Source organism: Panulirus ornatus, chromosome 9 (genome assembly GCF_036320965.1).
Source record: "Panulirus ornatus isolate Po-2019 chromosome 9, ASM3632096v1, whole genome shotgun sequence".
Taxonomy (NCBI): domain Eukaryota; kingdom Metazoa; phylum Arthropoda; class Malacostraca; order Decapoda; family Palinuridae; genus Panulirus; species Panulirus ornatus.
This window is the reverse complement of record NC_092232.1, coordinates 37,406,873-37,431,321: the sequence shown is the minus strand read 5'-3', so window position 1 is coordinate 37,431,321 and position 24,449 is coordinate 37,406,873. Positions and strand designations below refer to the sequence as shown.

Below are 24,449 nucleotides of genomic sequence, written 5' to 3'. Positions count from 1 at the left end.
GAGTACGAGAAGGTGAATGAGTTTATCGGAAGAAGGGGAGAACAAGTGAAATGAGGGTTGTAAAGTGGAGCCATCAGCATAAGACTGATTGGGGGAGAAATAGAAGAGGGATCATTTACTCAAAGAAGAGTGGGCGATAGGACAGAACCCTGAGCAACACTACCACTACTGATAGAACAGGAGGGGCAAGTGGCTCCATGGACGATTACTGCAATGAAATGGCCAGAGAGGAAACTATATATGACAGAACAGAGGAAACGATGAAACCAAGGGAAAGGCGTTTAGAAAGCAAAGACATACATATGTTTAGAATTAATGATCATTGATGGATAAAGGTCTTTAAGGTAGAATCTGTACCTTACAGGAAAACAAGCAAAACACAAAAATTATGCCTCTCTCTCTCTCTCTCTCTCTCAACAGAGAGAGCTGACTGTCTATTCCTTCAGTAGCCATGGCTCGTACCGTAGTACCGGTGGCGTCATCTATTGACGACAAACATCACTGAATCTGTGTTTACATTTGGCTTTGCTGCCGACGCCGATTGTGGGCAACTACCTCTAATAGCATGAATCCATTAGGAAATGCACAGGTAGGCCTGAAGTTTTTGTCTCATTTTTTAACAAGACTCGAGTTCTCCGCATGAGTATAGACAAAATTATAATGATGTTGGCAGTAGAGATATGTAGGAGATATGGAATAGAAGGAATGAGGGCGGGTAGCCTGGGATTATGAGCAGCCGGGATCTTGGATGGCGGTGGACTGATTTATATTTTCGATTCTGTGTTAAATTTATCAAGTGTAAATGGTATTTAGAATTCGTCATCACGGGTGAATAATTGGGAGAGGTCTAGAATAGGTATGTGGCCAATGTACTGATAACTTTCTCGACTCGTCGTGTGCACAGGGCTATATTCGTATCTTACAAAAACCTGTTTGTTACTGTTCCATTAAAATGTACGAATAACATGATTAGGATATTCTCCTGTAATTTGGAATTACTAATTAGCCCTTAACATCGACTATGCCATTTTCTCTCCCCTCAGCTGTAGGTGACTGACAGCGAGGAAAACTGGGTAAATGACCGGGTTTACTGTGCACTGCAACTAGTCATGGACTATGAGTGGTTCTGTTCTGTATTGAGAGTGTAATGTTTAGAGATAAGTGTAAAAGCTGAGAGGTGTTGTGGTTTGGAGTACTTTGTTGTCTGTGTCACTGAATAAGGCATTGGTTGTGAGGCTTATGGAAATCGTGGGCAAGTTTAGGGTTAATTGATATGAACTCAGGGTAATCTCTTTTATAAAATCAACAGGACCTTTGGAATTGAATGACATGTTTCCCTTGACATCGAAATTTAGCTCTGGCAATAGAGTGATTTTGTTTTATAGTACTAATATATTATTTTTTATTCTTTGCTTTGAGATTTATTTATATTAGGGTGATTTTGGGATAAATTTAAAAGTAAATGAAACGTGTAAGAAAACATCAGGACCTGTGAAAACCATCTTGCCTCCATGGAAGGCTACATTATTCATATTGTTCATTATCTGGGTCACAGTTTACCATTCACCTACATGTTTAAGTATTGTGTTACCTGCTGAGGAATATCAACAAACAGGCAACATACCACTGTCAAACCTTCCTGCAGGCAGCAGGCCAGTGTAATGTGTATATTTTTGTTAATTTTGATTGCTAGGGGTAGTTAGGTAAGATATTCATGGGTTCATATTTTTTCCTCAGAACACAGAATATGGGATGGGTAGATTGATATAAGAGTAGGTAAGTCACTTATCTCCTGCAGTCCAGATTTATCTTAAAATTCAATATTTTAGTTGTAAAATACCAGTCACATCAATGAATTAACAGTGTGCTAACTGCTGAGGAATGTCAGCAAACGGTTTGGTAGTTAAAGACTATTCCCTGTAATGGGTAGTTTATCAGATTATGTATGCATGTATTCTAGTTGATAGATTTTGATGAAAGAGAACAGTATCTGTGGCTTCCTTACTCTCTGTAAAGTTGACACAGTGTATTGTTTTTCACCTGTAGCTGAAGCCTCCATAGAATGGGCAGGGTTTTAAGTATATGGAAATTGTAGTTAGTGTAAGATTTGTATTAATTGTATAGAGTGTTTGGAGTTGATTATAGTATAACACAGTTTTTGTTCCTGGGTATTTATTATTTCCTAATTGCTTATGCATAAAAAGTATGGGTATTGTTATTATTATTATTATTACCTTCGAACTTTGCTTTTGTAACCAGGACAGTGATGTTTTGAAATTTACCTATTTCCAGTTGGACAGCAAGTGAATTTGCACATTTTTTTCACATAAAGTCTGAAAAATAACATATTGACCAAAATTAACATACATGTTTTACACTAATGTTAAACAAAAGTGATCACAAAAGATTTAGAAGTGAGTAGTGTTTTGAGATATACTATTGTACTGTAAATCACTTTCATGGATCAGACTCCCAATATAATCTCCGATCATGTTCTCGTGATATTTTCCTTGGTATTGGCATTCAAAGTCCAGTATATCCTGGTGGAAGCACTCATCTTGTTGCTCTGAGTACGCTTCCCTGTTCTTGAATTTATCAAGATGAGCATCAAGATGTGGACTTTTTGCTGTAGTTCTTCACCATAGTCTCAACCAGTTCCACATAGTTTTTGGCCTTGTGATTGCCCCGGAATCCCTGAACCACTGGAACAAAGCTGTACCAAGCTGCTTTCTCTCTCCTAGTGAGCTTCTTGGGAAATTCCTTGCACTCCAGGATATTCTTTATCTGTGGTCCGACAAAGACACCAGCTTTGACCTTTGCCTCAGACTGCTTCGGGAAGAAGTTTTAAAGGTACTTGAAGGTTGCAGACTCCTTATTTAGAGCTGTGACATTGTTTCTTAAGGCCTAATCTTATATGCAGTGGGAGCATCGATACCTTCTGCAGGTCCACCAGTGGCTCCCACTTGACGTTATTCATACCAACAGAGAATTCAGTCTGCTGTGGTCAGTCCAACTGTGGTAGTGTGCTGCAGTGTCCCTGCTGTCCCTGAGGCAAAGGTAGCAGGGAAACTTGGTAAGACTGCCTTGGAGACTGATAAGAAATGCTACCATTTTGAAGTCTCTGATGACCTCCCAGCTGTACTCATCATACTTCAAGGCATCTAGCACGGTCTTAACACTGTTATATCCTTCTATGAGGTGCACTGAGTGAGCCAGTGGAAGAGATGGGTACTTGTTCCCATTATGGAACAACATGGCTCTGAGGCTCCTGGATGAGGTGCCACACATTTGGGTTACAGGTGGTTCCGATTGCCTTGAACAGACTGGTATCAATGTGGGAGAAGCAGAGCCCATCTTGACAGGCGAAGAAGCTGGAAAAACCTAGGTGACAATTGCTCTGATCTGTGATTTGCACACCTTCATCCAACAAGTTTCACTGCTTGAGCATAGTCATCAGAAGCTCAGCATTGGACTTTGTGAGACCAAGATCTCTGATCAAGTTATTGTGACATTTTTGATTGGGATAGTATGGGTTTCTATCCTCAGCTGAAGCTCTGAAACTGTAATCTGGATCTACAATGTCTTTCTCCCCCTCTGTCTAATATATATATATATATATATATATATATATATATATATATATATATATATATATTTTTTTTTTTTTTTTTTTATTATACTTTGTCGCTGTCTCCCGCGTTTGCGAGGTAGCGCAAGGAAACAGATGAAAGAAATGGCCCAACCCCCCCCATACACATGTATATACATACGTCCACACACGCAAATATACATACCTACACAGCTTTCCATGGTTTACCCCAGACGCTTCACATGCCTTGATTCAATCCACTGACAGCACGTCAACCCTGGTATACCACATCGCTCCAATTCACTCTATTCCTTGCCCTCCTTTCACCCTCCTGCATGTTCAGGCCCCGATCCCACAAAATCTTTTTCACTCCATCTTTCCACCTCCAATTTGGTCTCCCTCTTCTCCTCGTTCCCTCCACCTCCAACACATATATCCTCTTGGTCAATCTTTCCTCACTCATTCTCTCCATGTGCCCAAACCACTTCAAAACACCCTCTTCTGCTCTCTCAACCACGCTCTTTTTATTTCCACACATCTCTCTTACCCTTACGTTACTCACTCGATCAAACCACCTCACACCACACATTGTCCTCAAACATCTCATTTCCAGCACATCCATCCTCCTGCGCACAACTCTATCCATAGCCCACGCCTCGCAACCATACAACATTGTTGGAACCACTATTCCTTCAAACATACCCATTTTTGCTTTCCGAGATAATGTTCTCGACTTCCACACATTCTTCAAGGCCCCCAGAATTTTCGCCCCCTCCCCCACCCTATGATCCACTTCCGCTTCCATGGTTCCATCCACTGCCAGATCCACTCCCAGATATCTAAAACACTTCACTTCCTCCAGTTTTTCTCCATTCAAACTCACCTCCCAATTGAATTGACCCTCAACCCTACTGTACCTAATAACCTTGCTCTTATTCACATTTACTCTTTCTTCTTCCACACACTTTACCAAACTCAGTCACCAGCTTCTGTAGTTTCTCACATGAATCAGCCACCAGTGCTGTATCATCAGCGAACAACAACTGACTCACTTCCCAAGCTCTCTCATCCCCAACAGACTTCATACTTGCCCCTCTTTCCAAAACTCTTGCATTTACCTCCCTAACAACCCCATCCATAAAGAAATTAAACAACCATGGAGACATCACACACCCCTGCCGCAAACCTACATTCACTGAGAACCAATCACTTTCCTCTCTTCCTACACGTACACATGCCTTACATCCTCGATAAAAACTTTTCACTGCTTCTAACAACTTTCCTCCCACACCATATATTCTTAATACCTTCCACAGGGCATCTCTATCAACTCTATCATATGCCTTCTCCAGATCCATAAATGCTACATACAAATCCATTTGCTTTTCTAAGTATTTCTCACATACATTCTTCAAAGCAAACACCTGATCCACACATCCTCTACCACTTCTGAAACCACACTGCTCTTCCCCAATCTGATGCTCTGTACATGCCTTCACCTTCTCAATCAATACCCTCCCATATAATTTACCAGGAATACTCAACAAACTTATACCTCTGTAATTTGAGCACTCACTCTTATCCCCTTTGCCTTTGTACAATGGCACTATGCACGCATTCCGCCAATCCTCAGGCACCTCACCATGAGTCATACATACATTAAATAACCTTACCAACCAGTCAACAATAGTCACCCCCTTTTTTAATAAATTCCACTGCAATACCATCCAAACCTGCTGCCTTGCCGGCTTTCATCTTCCGCAAAGCTTTCACTACCTCTTCTCTGTTTACCAAATCATTTTCCCTAACCCTCTCACTTTGCACACCACCTCGACCAAAACACCCTATATCTGCCACTCTATCATCAAACACATTCAACAAACCTTCAAAATACTCACTCCATCTCCTTCTCACATCACCACTACTTGTTATCACCTCCCCATTTGCGCCCTTCACTGAAGTTCCCATTTGCTCCCTTGTCTTACGCACTTTATATATATATATATTACTGGAAACTTATAGAAAGTTTTGTATCAGCTACTCAGCATTGAAACTGGAATGTTCTGAAAACTAGGTAAATTTCAAAATACCACTGTCCTGATCACAAAAGCAAAGTGTCCAGGGAATGATAGCTGTTTTCTAGACTTTTTAGACATAGTCAATCAGAAAATAACGCTTATTACCCAAGAACAGAAGAAAAAATTGTCAGTGTTATACCATTTTTGTTAGAATTTGCCAAAAAGACCACAAATAAGAGAGATGCCTACAGTCTGAAAGTAATTTACTCAGGCCTCATGCAGTGCCCTGTGCACATTACTGGTCCTGCAGATAGCTGATAATTTACATCTAACCGGTGTTTGTTCAGACTTTTTATATTTTTTTATATTTTGCTTTGTCGCTGTCTCCCGCGTTTGCGAGGTAGCGCAAGGAAACAGATGAAAGAAATGGCCCAACCCACCCCCATACACATGTATATACAGACACATCCCCACACGCAAAATATACATACCCATACATCTCATTGTACACATATATATACACACACAGACATATACATATATACACATGCACACAGTTCACACTGTCTGCCTTTATTCATTCCCATCGCCACCTCACCACACATGGAATAACTTCCCCCTCCCCCCTCTTGTGTGCAAGGTAGCGCTAGGAAAAGACAATAAAGGCCCCATTCGTTCACACTTCGTCTCTAGCTGTCATGCAATAATGCCCGAAACCACAGCTCCCTTTCCACATCCAGGCCCCACAGAACTTTCCATGGTTTACCCCAGACGCTTCACATGCCCTGATTCAATCCATTGACAGAATGTCGACCCTGGTATACCACATCGATCCAATTCACTCTATTCCTTGCCCGCCTTTCACCCTCCTGCATGTTCAGGCCCCGATCACCGAAAATCTTTTTCACTCCATCTTTCCACCTCCAATTTGGTCTCCCACTTCTCCTCGTTCCCTCCACCTCCGACACATATATCCTCTTGGTCAATCTTTCCTCACTCATCCTCTCCATGTGCCCAAACCATTTCAAAACACCCTCCTCTGCTCTCTCAACCATGCTCTTCTTATTTCCACACATCTCTCTTACCCTTACATTACTTACTCGATCAAACCAGACTTTATAGAGCTGTAGTCAGTGTGCAAATTGAGCTACAAACCAAATAAAACTCTTTAGAGTCTCAGCAAATTGTCAGGCTGATGTAGCTTTGTTGTCAGCTGGCTTCCCAAGCGTAGTTGTTACAATATAACACCCACCAGTAGATGAAAGTAAGTCATATAACTTATGTTATTATCAGCTATGCACTACGTTATGGACAAAATGAGGCAAAGCATTCCTTGATTTAAAGGAAATTGGATGATTTCCCATCTTCCACTGATAGGACTTTCTGGTCTTTAGCTTAGGGCATCACTAACAACTTCTCTTGCTTTACCTCTGCTTCACTTTTCTGTTCTGACTGTACCATAGTTGTCTCTCCCATACATAAAGCAATTATCTTTGGCTTTTGTTTCTTATTCAACTCTGCCTTGGATGACTTTAACATTCCTTCATGCCTTAATGCTCCTCTTACTGATCCTGTGCTCCTTCATGTTATCTCTTTTCAAACTGTCCAGAAATCTCTTCTCTCTCTGTACACAAGCAAGGCATCCATCTCTGTATGCTGAAAGAGTGTGCTTTTGAACTTGCATGTGTTCTTCATCATCTGTTCCATTATATTTAAAAACCAGAACTTTTCCTTATTCATGGAAGTATGCATTGGCACAACCAATCCCTAAGAAGAATGACTGATCTAGTCCCTTAAACTATCGTCCTGCTGCTTTGACGCCTACCATTTCGAAAGTCTTTGAATCCTTCCTCAACTCCATATCCTCAGACAGATTGAATCACACATTCTTCTCTCTCATCACCAGGATGGCTTCCATAATGCAAGATCCATTGGTGATATTCTTTCCCATTTTGCTAATGGCTGGTTATCATCCATGAAAGATTTTGGGGAATCCTGTGTTGTCACCTTTGACATATCTAAAGCTTTTGACACAGTGTGGCGTCAGGGTCTCATTTCTAACCTCCCTTCTTTTAGCTTCCTGCCTTCACTTTGCTCTGTCATATCTAGCCTCCTCTTTGGCCAATCAATCTCCATGGTTGTTGATGGATTAGTCTCCCCATTTCTCCATCAACAACAGTGTCTCTTAAGGTTCTTTTCTGCCCCCTACTCTCCTTTCCTTTTTATAAATGATTTCCTTTCCTTCACAGATAATCAAATGCACTCACTCAATAGCGCATTCCTCAACATTCTTCAATTCTGCTCCTTCTTTTACTTGATGAGCATCTTGTGTTACAGGAGTTTACATGAGAAACACAGACAACAGGAGGCCTGAATGGCCCATAACTGGGTTGTTTGGTAAAAAAGAAAAGGAGTTTAACTTGACAAAAAATGTAATTCAGCTTCTCAGTGTTGTAAGCTTTCACTGACTTCCTGCTGCTGCACATTGGTCTACTAGTGTTCCAGTTGCCACTTGGTTTTACACTTTATTTCTGACACTTTTCTCAGAGTATACCTGAATTTATAAAATATTTGTCTAAATGACTTTTGAAGGTATTTATAGTCTGCATTCACTATGTCTGATAACTTATTCCGGTACTCAACACACGTTTAGGAAAGGAAGCTTTTTCCCACATTTGTCCTTGTAACCATATTTTCTTGTATTTTGAAAAGATATTCGTGATTTACTTTATCATACTTGTTGAGAATTTTGAACACTCAGATTAAGTCACCACAAGTCTACGATTTTTAAGGGAGAAGAGATCCAGTTGTTTTACTAAGCCTCTCTTCATGTGCTAGATTTCTTAGGGATGGGATAGATTTTGTTGTGTGTTTTTGTACTTGCTCTAATTTTTCCTTGTCTTTTTTATAGTTTAGGGACCAAAACTAGAGTATATTTAAGGTTTGGTCTTAATAGAGAATTATAAAGTGTGAGAATTGTTTCTGGTGCCCTGTGATATATGCTCCTGGCTATGAAACCTAACATTTGGTTGCCTTTTTAACTTGCTGCTTGACACTGTTTAGTATACTTCAGATTGTTGCTGATGACACCTCCAAGATTCTTTTCTTCATTTACTTTAGTTAGAGAGTTTCAGAATATTTTGTAGTCGTAATGTATGTTCTTGTCTTCAAAGTACATAACTTACATATGTGTACATTTAACTTCATTTGCAATCTTTCTGACCTTTCTGCTAGTAAGTTAAGATCTCTTTGAATCATTTCACATTCCCACCTGTTTACAGCTCTACCTCCTAGTTTAGTATCATCAGCAAATTTGGTGATCTTAGATATGAGACAGAGATTTGTGTCTTTAATGTATATTATGAAAAGAATTGAGCGTAGGACCAACCCCTGTTGCTCACCACTTGTTACATCTAGCCAATCTGAGGCTTTGCTGTTTGATACTACACACTGCTTCCTCCTGGTAAGCCTGTCTCTGATCCATGTGCTTTGATTTTATGTAAAAGTCTCTTGTGAGGTGCTTTATTGAAAGCCTTTTGGAAATTTAAATATACTACATCAGACAGTACTTTTTCGTCCCATTTCTGATAGATAGAAATAATGAATTCCAGCAGATTTATTAGGCAGGGTCTTCTAGAAATGTGGCAGTTTTATCCCATTATTTTTTCCATCATTTTACCTAACACTAACGTAAGGCTAATTGGGTGGTAGCTCAAGGCACACTTTTTGTCTCCTGTTTTATATATAGGAGTAACATTTGCAAGTTTCCAGTCAGTTGGCCCCTGACCATCTGATAGAGATTTGTTGAATATTTTTGTTGTAGGGGATATCAGCTGTGTCCTGACATCTTTTAAAAAATCTTGGAGCTAAGTTATCTGGGCCATTGGATTAGTTAGGACTTAATTGGTCCAGGTATGTAAGTACTTCAGAGCTCTTTATTTCAGTAACCTTCACTTCTTCATCAGAGCCTTGAAACATTTTCATTGGTTGTGATATTCAAGATGTTTCTTCACTTGTGAATATGGAGTTAAAGGAATAATTTAGTATGGTAGCCATTTCCTTGTCATCAGTAGTTAGTATGTCATGTTTGTTTCATAATGGTCCAATTCCTTCTTTTACTGCCTTTCTTTGTCGTATATATTTGAAAAATTCCTTAGGATTCTTCTTGACTTTCAAAGAAATTCTTTTTTCTTCCTCATGTTAACTGTCTTATGACCTTTTTACACTCTCTCTCTGGAATTTGATTTAATTCCTGGTAATTTTCATCAGTTCCCATTGATTTGAATTTCATATATTTTTTCTTTTGGTAAATTTGTCTTTCTGTTCTCCTATTCTTCCATGATGGTTTTGAGATATTGCAAGTTTGCTTCATAATTCATGGAATACGTTTATTTTCAATCTCAAATAGTGTGTTTTTAGAAATATTTCACATTTCCTCTACCTTGTGAACATCAAGAAGTTTTGTCCAATTTATATCATAATCTAATCTAATCAAACTGTGATTGCTGTTTGACAAACTCTCGCCTACTTTGCAAGATTAAGTTTGTGTCTGGTGAGGATGAGATCAAGAATGTTTTTACCTCTAGTTGGTTTTTTAATCAACTGTTCTAGAAAAGTGTCTTCAGTCAGTTCTGTTAGGCTCCTTCCTTCTCGGTCACTTGTTAAATGTGTTCCAGTTTATGTTTGGACGTTTGAAGTCTCCTACTATTATACCCTCTACTGTTTACTATAGTTTTGATTTCATCATACAATATCTTATTGTCTTCTTATTGCTTAAGAGGTCTGTAAATAATGCAGAGAAGTAGTTTAGTTCTGGACTTCCTCAGTAAACTCAGCTAGACCACACAAAACTTGGCAAACTGTTGTGTCACATGATTACTATTTGGCTTTTGGCAACTTAAGGGTCGGCTGTTTTGATAACTGTTTCATTCCCTAGATTTTGAAGCTTTGGAACTCTCTATCCTCTCATGTCTTCCCCAGTAACAATGAACTGGCACATTTTAAGATTGGTTTTCACCTTCACTAGAATTTGTAATTATTTTCCCTTCTCTTTTCTTTTTCCCCTTTTGTTTACCTCTTTCTATTTCAGTTAATGCCTGTCCTTGATTTGGACTTTTGTCTGTAACTGGAGCATCCAGTATGAAAAAAGTCTGATTTTTACTGGTACTCCATGCTGTATGGATAATTTATTTCCAGTAACAGTTATGGTAGTTCATAACTCATAGCTTTTTCATAGATGAGTTCTTATATCAGCTATATCAAAAGAAGTATAAGACAGCCTTTTCTGTAATTTGTGGACAAGAAATTCATGAGTTGTTAGATACCATTCTACTCATATTTGCTTAAGTTTTAGATTTATTTTGGCTCACTACTATTTTTATAGCTTTCATGATCTCAATACAGGGAACAACCCCTGGTCAGAGGTTCCTGGGAGCTGGTAGTGGCATAACTAGTGCTGAACGAGATAAGATTTACCAGTGGATCATTGAATTGGCAAACCCTGAGACAAGAGAAAATGCCCTTCTTGAATTGAGGTAAGTTTTTCATTTTCTGTATATTAATTACACTATAATTTTGCTAGAGCTATCAGTAAATTTTCCTTGTATGTCTTCAAGTCTGTGAACACTATTTTTGCACAAAATGCTCTTCAGATTTTGTGTGCCTTTAAGAATTATTTTTAGATGAGGGGATGAAGGAATGTACAGAGCATCAGATTGAGGAGGAACAATATGGTTTCCTGGGAGGTAGAGCATATGGGAATCGGGTGTTTGCTTTATAGAAAGCATGTAAGGAATACTTAGAGAAACAGAAGGATTTATGTGTGGTGCTTATGGATCTGGAGAAAGTATGGTAGGGTTGATGAAAGTGCTTTGTTGACCTTATAAATACATGGTATGGGAGTAAAACTAATAGAAGCAATGAGAAGTCTTATCAAGAAGGTAAGGTGTGTATTGGAATGGGAAGAGTGGGGTTGTATGATGTTGCCATGGCTGTTTAATTGGATTATGGATGGGATGCTGAGGGAGGCTTGTTAAAGGGTTCTTGGAGAGAGGGGTGAATATGCAGTCTGTTAAAGATTAAGAGTCCTGGGAAGTTAGTCAGTTGTTTGCTGATGACAAAGCACTGTTGGCAGATTCAAGTGAGAAAGTGCAGAAGTTGGTGACTGTTTGGGAGAGAGTGTGAAAGGAGGAAGTTGAGAGTAAACGTGAATAAAAGCACAGTTATTATGTTCATTAGGGCAGAGGGACAAGTTGGTTGGGGTGTGAATTTGAATGGAGAAAATCTGTTGGAAATAAAGTGTTTTAGATGCTTGGGAGTGACATGGCAGCAAATGAAACCTTAGACGCATAAGTGTCATAGGGTGGGTAAGGGAATGAAGAGCCTGGGAGCTTTGAGAAATGTTTCTAAAGAGAGCTCAATATCTGGGATGAAGATGGGTACGTTTGAATGTATAGTAGGCCCAACAATGTTGTATGGGTGTGAGGCATGGGTTGTGAGAGAGGAAGTGTTGGGGAGGGTGGATGTGTTAAAAGTGAAATGTGTGAGGTCAGTATGTGGTGTGAGGTGGTTTGATTGTGTTGTTGCTATAAGAGTAAGAGAGAGGTGTGGTAAAAAGAAGTGTGGTCAAGAGAACCAGAGAGGATGTGCTGAAATGGTTTTTACATAAGGAGAAAAGGAGAGAGGATAGGTTGACAAAGAGGATATTTGTCAGAAATGGAGTGGACCAAATTGGAGTGAAAAGGATTTTGAATGACTGGGGCCTGAACATGCAGGAGAATGAAAGGTGTGCACAGGATTGAGTGAATTGAAATGATGTATACAGGGAGCGACATCAGTGGACTGAGCCAGGGCATGTGAAGTGGCTGGGGAAAGCTAGGAAAGGTCTGTAAGGCCTAGTTGTGGAAAGGGTTCTGTGGTTTTGGTGCCTTGCACATGACAGCTAGATAATGGATGTGCGTGAATGTGGTCTTTCTTCGTCTATTCTTGGTGCTGCTTCACAAATGAAGGAAATGGCAAATAAGTATGAAAGAAAGGAAAAAAAAGAACAATTTTTGTAACCATTTTTTTGTATTCTAGTTTGCAGATACTTGACAGTAAATGATTTTCAGGTCCATAACAAATTGGAGACATATTGTAAGATATGAATGGGAAGAGAAGAGGTAGTAAAAGCTTTGCGGAAGATGAAAGCCGGCAAGGCAGCAGGTTTGGATGGTATTGCAGTGGAATTTATTAAAAAAGGGGGTGACTGTATCATTGACTGGTTGGTAAGGTTATTTAATGTATGTATGACTCATGGTGAGGTGCCTGAGGATTGGCGGAATGCGTGCATAGTGCCATTGTACAAAGGCAAAGGGGATAAGAGTGAGTGCTCAAATTACAGAGGTATAAGTTTGTTGAGTATTCCTGGTAAATTATATGGGAGGGTATTGATTGAGAGGGTGAAGGCATGTACAGAGCATCAGATTGGGGAAGAGCAGTGTGGTTTCAGAAGTGGTAGAGGATGTGTGGATCAGGTGTTTGCTTTGAAGAATGTATGTGAGAAATACTTAGAAAAGCAAATGGATTTGTATGTAGCATTTATGGATCTGGAGAAGGCATATGATAGAGTTGATAGAGATGCTCTGTGGAAGGTATTAAGAATATATGGTGTGGGAGGCAAGTTAGAAGCAGTGAAAAGTTTTTATTGAGGATGTAAGGCATGTGTACGTGTAGGAAGAGAGGAAAGTGATTGGTTCTCAGTGAATGTAGGTTTGCGGCAGGGGTGTGTGATGTCTCCATGGTTGTTTAATTTGTTTATGGATGGGGTTGTTAGGGAGGTGAATGCAAGAGTTTTGGAAAGAGGGGCAAGTATGAAGTCTGTTGGGGATGAGAGAGCTTGGGAAGTGAGTCAGTTGTTGTTCACTGATGATACAGCGCTGGTGGCTGATTCATGTGAGAAACTGCAGAAGCTGGTGACTGAGTTTGGTAAAGTGTGTGAAAGAAGAAAGTTAAGAGTAAATGTGAATAAGAGCAAGGTTATTAGGTACAGTAGGGTTGAGGGTCAAGTCAATTGGGAGGTAAGTTTGAATGGAGAAAAACTGGAGGAAGTAAAGTGTTTTAGATATCTGGGAGTGGATCTGGCAGCGGATGGAACCATGGAAGCGGAAGTGGATCATAGGGTGGGGGAGGGGGCAAAAATTCTGGGAGCCTTGAAGAATGTGTGGAAGTCGAGAACATTATCTCGGAAAGCAAAAATGGGTATGTTTGAAGGAATAGTGGTTCCAACAACGTTGTTGCGTGGTTGCGAGGCGTGGGCTATGAATAGAGTGCGCAGGAGGATGGATGTGCTGGAAATGAGGTGTTTGAGGACAATGTGTGGTGTGAGGTGGTTTGATCGAGTAAGTAATGTAAGGGTAAGAGAGATGTGTGGAAATAAAAAGAGCGTGGTTGAGAGAGCAGAAGAGGGTGTTTTGAAATGGTTTGGGCACATGGAGAGAATGAGTGAGGAAAGATTGACCAAGAGGATATATGTGTCGGAGGTGGAGGGAACGAGGAGAAGTGGGAGACCAAATTGGAGGTGGAAAGATGGAGTGAAAAAGATTTTGTGTGATCGGGGCCTGAACATGAAGGAGGGTGAAAGGAGGGCAAGGAATAGAGTGAATTGAATCGATGTGGTATACTGGGGTTGACGTGCTGTCAGTGGATTGAATCAGGGCATGTGAAGCGTCTGGGGTAAACCATGGAAAGCTGTGTAGGTATGTATATTTGCGTGTGTGGACATATGTATATACATGTGTATGGGGGTGGGTTGGGCCATTTCTTTCGTCTGTTTCCTTGCGCTACCTCGCAAACGCGGGAGACAGCGGCAAAAAAAAAAAAAATGAATGGGAAGGATAGAGAGCTTTTGTTAAAGACCTATCCAGCCACTGTTCACATTGAATGCTAGAGACCTTTGGTAAGGATGTCATCACACAGTGTTTAGTATGGATATTTTTCTGTTCTTTTGACACCCCATGGTTGATTTACAAAAATTGGTAACCTCATATATTGATATATAAAACTGGATGATACATTCAAAGGATGTGTGGATAGGGGTCTTGAGGAAAGGACCACAAATACATGGAGAAATATATAAGTATGAAAGAAAAGAAATAAGAAAAGAGCAATTTTTGTAATTATTTTTCGTATTCTGGTTTGCAGATACTTGATGGTAAATGATTTTCAGGTCCATAACAACTTGGAGACATATTGTAAGATATGAATGGGAAGGATAGAGAGCTTTTGTTAAAGACCTGTTTAGCCACTGTTCACTTAGAATGCCAGAGACCTTTGGTAAGGACGTCATCACACGGTGCTTAGTATGGATATTTTTCTGTTCTTTTGAGGCCCTATGGTTGATTTACAAAAATTGGTAACCTCATGTATTGATATATAAAACTGGATGATTCATTCAAAGGATGTGTGGATAGGGGTCATGAGGAAAGGACCACAGATATATGGAGAAATAGATAAGTTTGAAAGAAAAGAAATAAGAAAAGAGCAATTTTTGTAATTATTTTTTGTATTCTAGTTTGCAGATACTTGACAGTAAATGATTTTCAGGTCTATAACAGCTTGGAGACATTTTTGAGGCCCCGTGGTTGATAAACAAAAATTGGTAACCTCATATGTTGATATATAGAACTGGATGATACATTCAAAGGATGTGTGGATAGGGGTCGTGAGGAAAGGACCACAAATGTATGGAGAAATAGAGGTTTCAGTCAAGTGCCAAGCAATAGTGGAACTGCCTATTAGCAATCCCAACATTTTGTGCAGTGAGCAGCATTGATGTACATTGATTTATTTTGAGAATTTACTGGTTTTGTACAGCTTAACAAACCTTGAGTGTTCAGGTTACCTGACTTATTTCTTTCATTGCAGTAAGAAGCGTGAGAGTGTCCCTGACCTGGCACCATTACTGTGGAATTCATTTGGGACCATTGCTGCACTGCTACAAGAGATCATAAACATATACCCTGCTATTAACCCAGCTACTTTAACAGCACATCAAAGCAATAGGGTTTGCAATGCTTTGGCTCTTCTCCAGGTAAAACTCTCTGATTACAAGTACTGTTGGTGTATAATGTTATTACAGATAGATGTTGTAGTGGTTTCTTGCTGATTTGACAGATGCCATTCACCCTTTCCTGTATTTGAAGAAAGGTCTTGTAAATTATATTGTGTCAGGCTGAAGTCCCCATTCTAACAGACTTATTGTCGGGGGAAGGGGGGATCTTTTATAAACCAAATTTTGTCACATCCTAAATTTTTCCATTGAACTTCAGTGAATGAAATATTAACTTGTGTAATGGAGACCTACCCTATCCATAGAGGCTAGAGGTGTTGAGGGAGTAGCAAAGACTTGTAAATCAGAACACAGCTCCAGGTCACCCTTGAGCCACCGGAATAACCAACTTGTCAGAATTGGGGTTTGCAAGAGGCATGGGTTACTCTTTCCATGCCCATGAGACTTGATCAGTTTCAGCTTTTCAGCAGTGTGAGGTGGTTTCTTGGAATTTGTAGCGCATGCAATACCAATACTTTCTTTTTTCGTACTTGATTGCGGTTTCCCATGTTAGTGAGGTAGTGCCAAGAAGTAGGCAAAGAAAGACACTTCGGCTCACATAAACATATATATACATATATGCACATACACTTTTTTTTCTATATATATATTTGCCATTTCCCACGCTAGTAAGGTAACGTTAAGAGCAGAGGATCGAGCCCCCTTCTATGTACTTCCTTTTGGAAAAGTAAAAACTGGACTGTAGGATTTCCAGCCCCCCCGCTTCCTATTCTTTTAGTCACCTTTTACAACAGGCAGGGAATGTGTGGAAAGTATTCTTTCTACCCTATTCCCATATACATAGGGGAGAAAGAACACTTCCCACGTATTCCCTGCATGTCATAAAAGGTGACTAAAAGTGGAGGGAGCGGGGGGGCTGGAAATCCTCCCCTTCAGTTTTGACTTTTCCAAAAGAAGAAACAGAGAAGAGGGCCAAGTGAGGATTTTTTCTCTTAGGCTCAGTCCTGTGTTCTTAACGCTACCTCACTGATGCAGGAAATGGCGAATGTATGGAAAAATGGAAACATGAAAAACAGATGGATTTGTATGTGGCATTTATGGATCTGGAGAATGCATATGATAGGGCTGATATAGATGCTTTGTGGAAGGCCTTAAGAATATGGTGTGTGGTAGGTAAGCTGCTAGAAGCAGTGAGAATTTTTTATCAAGGTTGTAATGTGTGTGTATAAGTAGGAAGAGAGGAGTGTGAATGGTTTCCAGTGAAGTTCGGTCTGTGGCATGGATGTTTAATTTGTTTATTGTTGGGATGGTGAGAGAGGTAAATGCAAAAGTCTTGGAGAGAGGGGTGAGTTCTGTTGGGATGAGATGGCCTGGGAAGTGAGTCAGTTGTTCGCTGATAATACAACACTGGTTGCTGATTCAAGTGAGAATCTCAATACAACTCTGGTGGCTGATTCGAGTGAGAAACTGCAGAAGTTGGTGACTGAGTATGGAATAGTGTGTGAAAGGAGAAAGTTGAGAGTAAAAGCAAATAAAAGCATGGTTCTTAAGTTCAGCAGGGTTGAGAGACAAGTAATTTGGGAGTCAACTTTTAATGGAGAAAAATTAGGGGAAGTGAAGCATTTTGGATATCTGGTAGTGGGCTTAGCAGCAAATGGAGCCATGGAAGTGAGTCATAGGGTCGAGGAGGAGGTGAAAGTTCTGGGAGCGATGAAGAATGTGTGGGAAGAGAGAATGTTATCTTGGAATGTGAAAATGGGTATGTATGAAAGAATAGTAGTTCCAGCAGTATTATATGGTTGCTAGAATAGTAGTTCCAACAATATTATATGGTTGCGAGGTTGGTCTATAGATAGTGTTGTACGGAGGATATTATATGGTTGGAAGGTATGGGCTATAGATAGTGTTGCATGGAGGAGGGTTGATATGTTGGAAATGAAATGTTTGAGGACAGTATATGGTGTGAGGTGGTTTGATCAAGTAAGTAATGAAAGGTTAAGAGAGATGTGTGGAAGGATAGAGTGAAAAACTTTTGAGCAATCTTGACCTGAACATGTAGGAGGGTGAGAGGCATGCAAGGAATAGAGTGCATTGGAACAATGTGGTATACCAGGGTTGACTTGCTATTAGTGGACTAAACCAAGGCATGTGAAATGTCTGGGGTAAACCATGGAAAGGTCTGTGGGGCTTGGATGTGGATAAGAAGTTGCGGTTTCAGTGCATTACACATAACAACTAAAGACTGAGCATGAATGAATGTGGCCCTTTTTGTTTGTTTTCCTGGCGCTACCTTGCTGACTCGGGTTGGCGATGTTGTTACCTGTCGGGCAAGGTGGCACCAGGAATGGATGAAGGCAATCAAGTATGAATATATACATGTGTATATATGTATGTTTACGTGTTTGTATATGCATATGTGTATATCTATTTATTTATTTATTTATTATACTTTGTTGCTGTCTCCGACGTTAGCGAGGTAGCACAAGGAAACAGATGAAAGAATGGCCCAGCCCACCCACATACATAAATATATACATACACGTCCACACATAGCACATATACATATATACACCTGTACATAATTCATACTCTCTGCCCTTATTCATTCCCATCGCCACCCCGCCACACATGAAATGACAACCCCCTCCCCCCCGCATGTGCACGAGGTAGAGCTAGGAAAAGTCAACAAAGGTCACATTCATTGACACTCAGTCTCTAGCTGTCATGTATAATGCACGGAAACCACAGCTTCCTTTCCACATCCAGGCCCCACAAAACTTCCCATGGTTTAACCCAGACGCTTCACATGCCCTGTTTCAATCCATTGACAGCATGTCAACCTCGGTATTCGACTCCGGTATACCACATCGTTCCAATTCACTCTATTCCTTGCACACCTTTCACCCTCCTGCATGTTCAGACCCCAGTCACTCAAAATCTTTTTCACTCCATCTTTCCACCTCCAATTTGGTCTCCCACTTCTCCTTGTTCCCTCCACCTCTAACACATATATCTTCTTTGTCAGTCTTTCCTCACTCATTCTCTCTATATGTGACCAAACCATTTCAAAACACCCTCCTCTGCTCTCTCAACCACACTCTTTTTATTACCGCACATCTCTCATACCCTTTCATTTCTTACTTGATCAAACCACCTCACACCACATATTGTTCTCAGACATCTCATTTCCAGCACATCCACCCTCCTTCGCACAACTCTATCTGTAGCCCACGCCTCCCAACCATATAACATTGTTTACCACTATTCGTTCAAACATACCCATTTTTGCTTTCTGAGATACATTTTTCAACGCTCCCAGAATTTTCGCCCCCTCCCCCACCCTATGATTCACTTCTGCTTCCATGGTTCCATCTGCTGCCAAATCCACTTCCAGATAATCTAAAACACTTCACTTCCTCCAGTCTTTCTCCATTCAAACTTACCTCTCAATTGACTTGTTCCTCAACCCTACTGTACCTAATAACCTTGCTCTTACTCACATTTACTCTCAGCTTTCTTCTTTCACACCCTTTACCAAACTCAGTCACCAGCTTCTGCAGTTTCTCACCCAAATTAGCCACCGGCAGTGTATGATCAGCGAACAACAACTTAAACAATCATGGAGACATCACGCACCCCTGCCGCAAACCAACATTCAAACATTCACCGAGAACCAATCACTTTCCTCTCTTCCTACACGTACACATGCCATACATCCTTGATAAAAACTTTTCACTGCTTCTACCAACTCACCTCCCACACCATATATTCTTATTACCTTCCACAGAGCATCTCTATCAACTCTATCATATGCCTTCTCCAGATCCATAAATGCTACATACAAATCCATTTGCTTTACTAAGTATTTCTCGCATACATTTTTCAAAGCAAACACCTGATCCACACATCCTCTACCACTTCTGAAACCACACTGCTTTTCCCCAATCTGATGCTCTGTACATGGTTTCACCCTCTCAATCAATACCCTCCCATATAATTTCCCAGGAATACTCAACAAACTTATACCTCTGAAATTTGAGCACTCACTCTTACCCCCTTTGCCTTTGTACAATGGCACTATGCAAGCATTCCGCCAGTCCTCAGGCACCTCACCATGAATCATACATACATTAAATAACCTTACCAACCAGTCAACAATACAGTCACCCCTTTTTTTTAAAAAATTCCATTGCAATATCATCCAAACCTGCTGCATTGCCGGCTTTCATCTTCCACAAAGCTTTTACTACCTCTTCTCTGTTTACCAAATCATTCTCCTTAACCCTCTCACTTTGCACACCACCTCGACCAAAACACCCTATATCTGCCACTCTATCATCAAACACATTCAACAAACCTTCAAAATACTCCATCTCCTTCTCACATCACCACTACTACCTAACCTAACCTAACCTAACCTAACCTAACCCATATATCCCTGGGGATAGGGGAGAAAGAATACTTCCCACGCATTCCTCATGTGTCGTAGAAGGCGACTAAAGGGGTCAGGAGTGGGGAGCTAGAAACCCTCTGCTCCTTATATTTTAACTTTCTAAAAGAGGAAACAGAAGAAGGAGTCACACCGGGAGTGCTCATCCTCCTCAAAGGCTCAGATTGGGGTGTCTAAATGTGTGTGGATGTAACCAAGATGAGAAAAAAGGAGAGATAGGTAGTATATTTGAGGAAAGGAACCTGGATGTTTTGGCTCTGAGTGAAATGAAGCTCAAAGGTAAAGGGGAAGAGTGCTTTGGGAATGTCTTAGGAATAAAGTCAGGAGTTAGTGAAAGGACAAGAGCAAGTTCAGGAGTAGCACTACTCCTGAAACAGGAGTGGTGGGAGTATGTGATAGAGTGTAAGAAAGTAAGCTCTTGAGTGATATGAGTAAAACTGAAAGTGGATGGAGAGAGATGGGTGATTATTGGTGCATAAGCACCTGGGCATGGGAAGAAAGATCACGAGAGGCAAATGTTTTAAAGCTGAGTGAGTGTGTTAGTAGTTTTGATGCATGAGACTGGGTTATTGTGATGGGTGATTTGAATGCAAAGGTGAGCAGTGTGGCAGTTGAGGGAATGATTGGTGTACATGGGGTGTTCAGTGTTGTAAATGGAAATGGTGAAGAGCTTGTAGATTTATGCGCTGAAAAAAGACTGGTGATCGGGAATACCTGGTTTAAAAAGAGAGTCGTAGAAAGCGACTAGAGGGGACGGGAGCGGGGGGCCGGAAATCCTCCCCTCCTTGTATTAACTTTCTAAAATGGGAAACAGAAGAAAGAGTCACGCGGGGAGTGCTCATCCTCCTCGAAGGCTCAGAGTGGGGTGCCTAAATGTGTGTGGATGTAACCAAGATGTGAAAAAAGGAGAGATAGGTAGTATGTTTGAGGAAAGGAACCTGGATGTTTTGGCTCTGAGTGAAACGAAGCTCAAGGGTAAAGGGGAAGAGTGGTTTGGAAATGTCTGGGGAGTGAAGTCAGGGGTTAGTGAGAGGACAAGAGCAAGGGAAGGAGTAGCAATACTCCTGAAACAGGAGTTGTGGGAGTATGTGATAGAATGTAAGAAAGTAAATTCTCGATTAATATGGGTAAAATTGAAAGTTGATGGAGAGAGGTGGGTGATTATTGGTGCATATGCACCTGGGCATGAGAAGAAAGATCATGAGAGGCAAGTGTTTTGGGAGCAGCTAAATGAGTGTGTTAGCGGTTTAGATGCACGAGACCGGGTTATAGTGATGGGTGATTTGAATGCAAAGGTGAGTAATGTGGCAGTTGAGGGAATAATTGGTATGCATGGGGTGTTCAGTGTTGTAAATGGAAATGGTGAAGAGCTTGTAGATTTATGTGCTGAAAAAGGACTGATGATTGGGAATACCTGGTTTAAAAAGCGAGATATACATAAGTATACTTATGTAAGTAGGAGAGATGGCCAGAGAGCGTTATTGGATTACGTGTTAATTGACAGGCGTGCGAAAGAGAGACTTTTGGATGTCAATGTGCTGAGAGGTGCAACTGGAGGGATGTCTGATCATTATCTTGTGCAGGCTAAGGTGAAGATTAGTATGGGTTTTCAGAAAAGACGAGTGAATGTTGGGGTGAAGAAGGTGGTGAGAGTAAGTGAGCTTGGGAAGGAGACCTGTGTGAAGAAGTATCTGGAGAGACTGTGTACAGAATGGAAAAAGGTGAGAACAATGGAAGTAAGGGGAGTGGGGGAGGAATGGGATGTATTTAGGGAATCAGTGATGGATTGCGCAAAAGATGCTTGTGGCATGAGAAGAGTGGGAGGTGGGCTGTTTAGAAAGGGTAGTGAGTGGTGGGATGAAGAAGTAAGAGTATTAGTGAAAGAGAAGAGAGAGGCATTTGGACGATTTTTGCAGGGAAAAAATGCAATTCAGTGGGAGAAGTATAAAAGAAAGAGACAGGAGGTCAAGAGAAAGGTGCAAGAGGTGAAAAAAAGGGCAAATGAGAGTTGGGGTGAGAGACTATCAGTAAATTTTAGGGAGAATAAAAAGATGTTCTGGAAGGAGGTGAATAGGGTGCGTAAGACAAGGGAGCAAATGGGAACTTCAGTGAAGGGCGTAAATGGGGAGGTGATAACAAGTAGTGGTGATGTGAGAAGGAGATGGAATGAGTATTTTGAAGGTTTGTTGAATGTGTCTGATGACAGAGTGGCAGATATAGGGTGTTTTGGTCGAGGTGGTGTGCAAAGTGAGAGGGTTAGGGAAAATGATTTGGTAAACAGAGAAGAGGTAGTAAAAGCTTTGCGGAAGATGAAAGCCGGCAAGGCAGCAGGTTTGGATGGTATTGCAGTGGAATTTATTAAAAAAGGGGGTGACTGTATTGTTGACTGGTTGGTAAGGTTATTTAATGTATGTATGACTCATGGTGAGGTGCCTGAGGATTGGCGGAATGCGTGCATAGTGCCATTGTACAAAGGCAAAGGGGATAAGAGTGAGTGCTCAAATTACAGAGGTATAAGTTTGTTGAGTATTCCTGGTAAATTATATGGGAGGGTACTGATTGAGAGGGTGAAGGCATGTACAGAGCATCAGATTGGGGAAGAGCAGTGTGGTTTCAGAAGTGGTAGAGGATGTGTGGATCAGGTGTTTGCTTTGAAGAATGTATGTGAGAAATACTTAGAAAAGCAAATGGATTTGTATGTAGCATTTATGGATCTGGAGAAGGCATATGATAGAGTTGATAGAGATGCTCTGTGGAAGGTATTAAGAATATATGGTGTGGAAGGCAAGTTGTTAGAAGCAGTGAAAAGTTTTTATCGAGGATGTAAGGCATGTGTACGTGTAGGAAGAGAGGAAAGTGATTGGTTCTCAGTGAATGTAGGTTTGCGGCAGGGGTGTGTGATGTCTCCATGGTTGTTTAATTTGTTTATGGATGGGGTTGTTAGGGAGGTAAATGCAAGAGTTTTGGAAAGAGGGGCAAGTATGAAGTCTGTTGGGGATGAGAGAGCTTGGGAAGTGAGTCAGTTGTTCGCTGATGATACAGCGCTGGTGGCGGATTCATGTGAGAAACTGCAGAAGCTGGTGACGGAGTTTGGTAAAGTGTGTGGAAGAAGAAAGTTAAGAGTAAATGTGAATAAGAGCAAGGTTATTAGGTACAGTAGGGTTGAGGGTCAAGTCAATTGGGAGGTGAGTTTGAATGGAGAAAAACTGGAGGAAGTGAAGTGTTTTAGATATCTGGGAGTGGATCTGTCAGCGGATGGAACCATGGAAGCGGAAGTGGATCATAGGGTGGGGGAGGGGGCGAAAATTTTGGGAGCCTTGAAAAATGTGTGGAAGTCGAGAACATTATCCCGGAAAGCAAAAATGGGTATGTTTGAAGGAATAGTGGTTCCAACAATGTTGTATGGTTGCGAGGCGTGGGCTATGGATAGAGTTGTGCGCAGGAGGATGGATGTGCTGGAAATGAGATGTTTGAGGACAATGTGTGGTGTGAGGTGGTTTGATCGAGTAAGTAACGTAAGGGTAAGAGAGATGTGTGGAAATAAAAAGAGCGTGGTTGAGAGAGCAGAAGAGGGTGTTTTGAAATGGTTTGGGCACATGGAGAGAATGAGTGAGGAAAGATTGACCAAGAGGATATATGTGTCGGAGGTGGAGGGAACGAGGAGAAGAGGGAGACCAAATTGGAGGTGGAAAGATGGAGTGAAAAGGATTTTGTGTGATCGGGGCCTGAACATGCAGGAGGGTGAAAGGAGGGCAAGAAATAGAGCGAATTGGAGTGATGTGGTATACAGGGGTTGACGTGCTGTCAGTGGATTGAACCAAGGCATGTGAAGCGTCCGGGGTAAACCATGGAAAGCTGTGTAGGTATGTATATTTGCGTGTGTGGACGTGTGTATGTACATGTGTATGGGGGGGGTTGGGCCATTTCTTTCGTCTGTTTCCTTGCGCTACCTCGCAGACGCGGGAGACAGCGACAAAGTATAAAAAAAAAAAGAGAGAGATACATAAGTATACATATACAGAGGTATAAGTTTGTTGAGTATTCCTGGGAAATTATATGGGAGGATGTTGATTGAGAGGGTGAAGGCATGTACAGAGCATCAGATTGGGGAAGAGCAGTGTGGTTTCAGAAGCGGTAGAGGATGTGTGGATCAGGTGTTTGCTTTGAAGAATGTATGTGAGAAATACTTAGAAAAGTAAATGGATTTGTATGTAGCATTTATGGGTCTGGAGAAGGCATATGATAGAGTTGATAGAAATGCTCTGTGGAAGATATTAAGAATATATGGTGTGGGAGGCAGTAGAAGCAGTGAAAAGTTTTTATCGAGGATGTAAGGCATGTGTA

The 24,449-nt window shown here is 40.9% G+C and overlaps 1 protein-coding gene across 1 annotated transcript in view; it reads left to right on the top strand.

Annotated features, from left to right (window-relative positions):
- The first annotated feature begins 471 nt into the window (after window positions 1-471).
- Window positions 472-24,449, top strand: part of Rcd-1 (Required for cell differentiation 1) — a 53,344-nt gene continuing 29,366 nt past the window's right edge. The window contains exons 1-3 of the mRNA XM_071665030.1: window positions 472-589; window positions 11,011-11,141; window positions 15,511-15,676. Coding sequence (XP_071521131.1) covers window positions 566-589; window positions 11,011-11,141; window positions 15,511-15,676 — 321 coding nt within the window. The 5' untranslated portion in view covers window positions 472-565. The remainder of the gene's footprint in view (window positions 590-11,010; window positions 11,142-15,510; window positions 15,677-24,449) is intronic.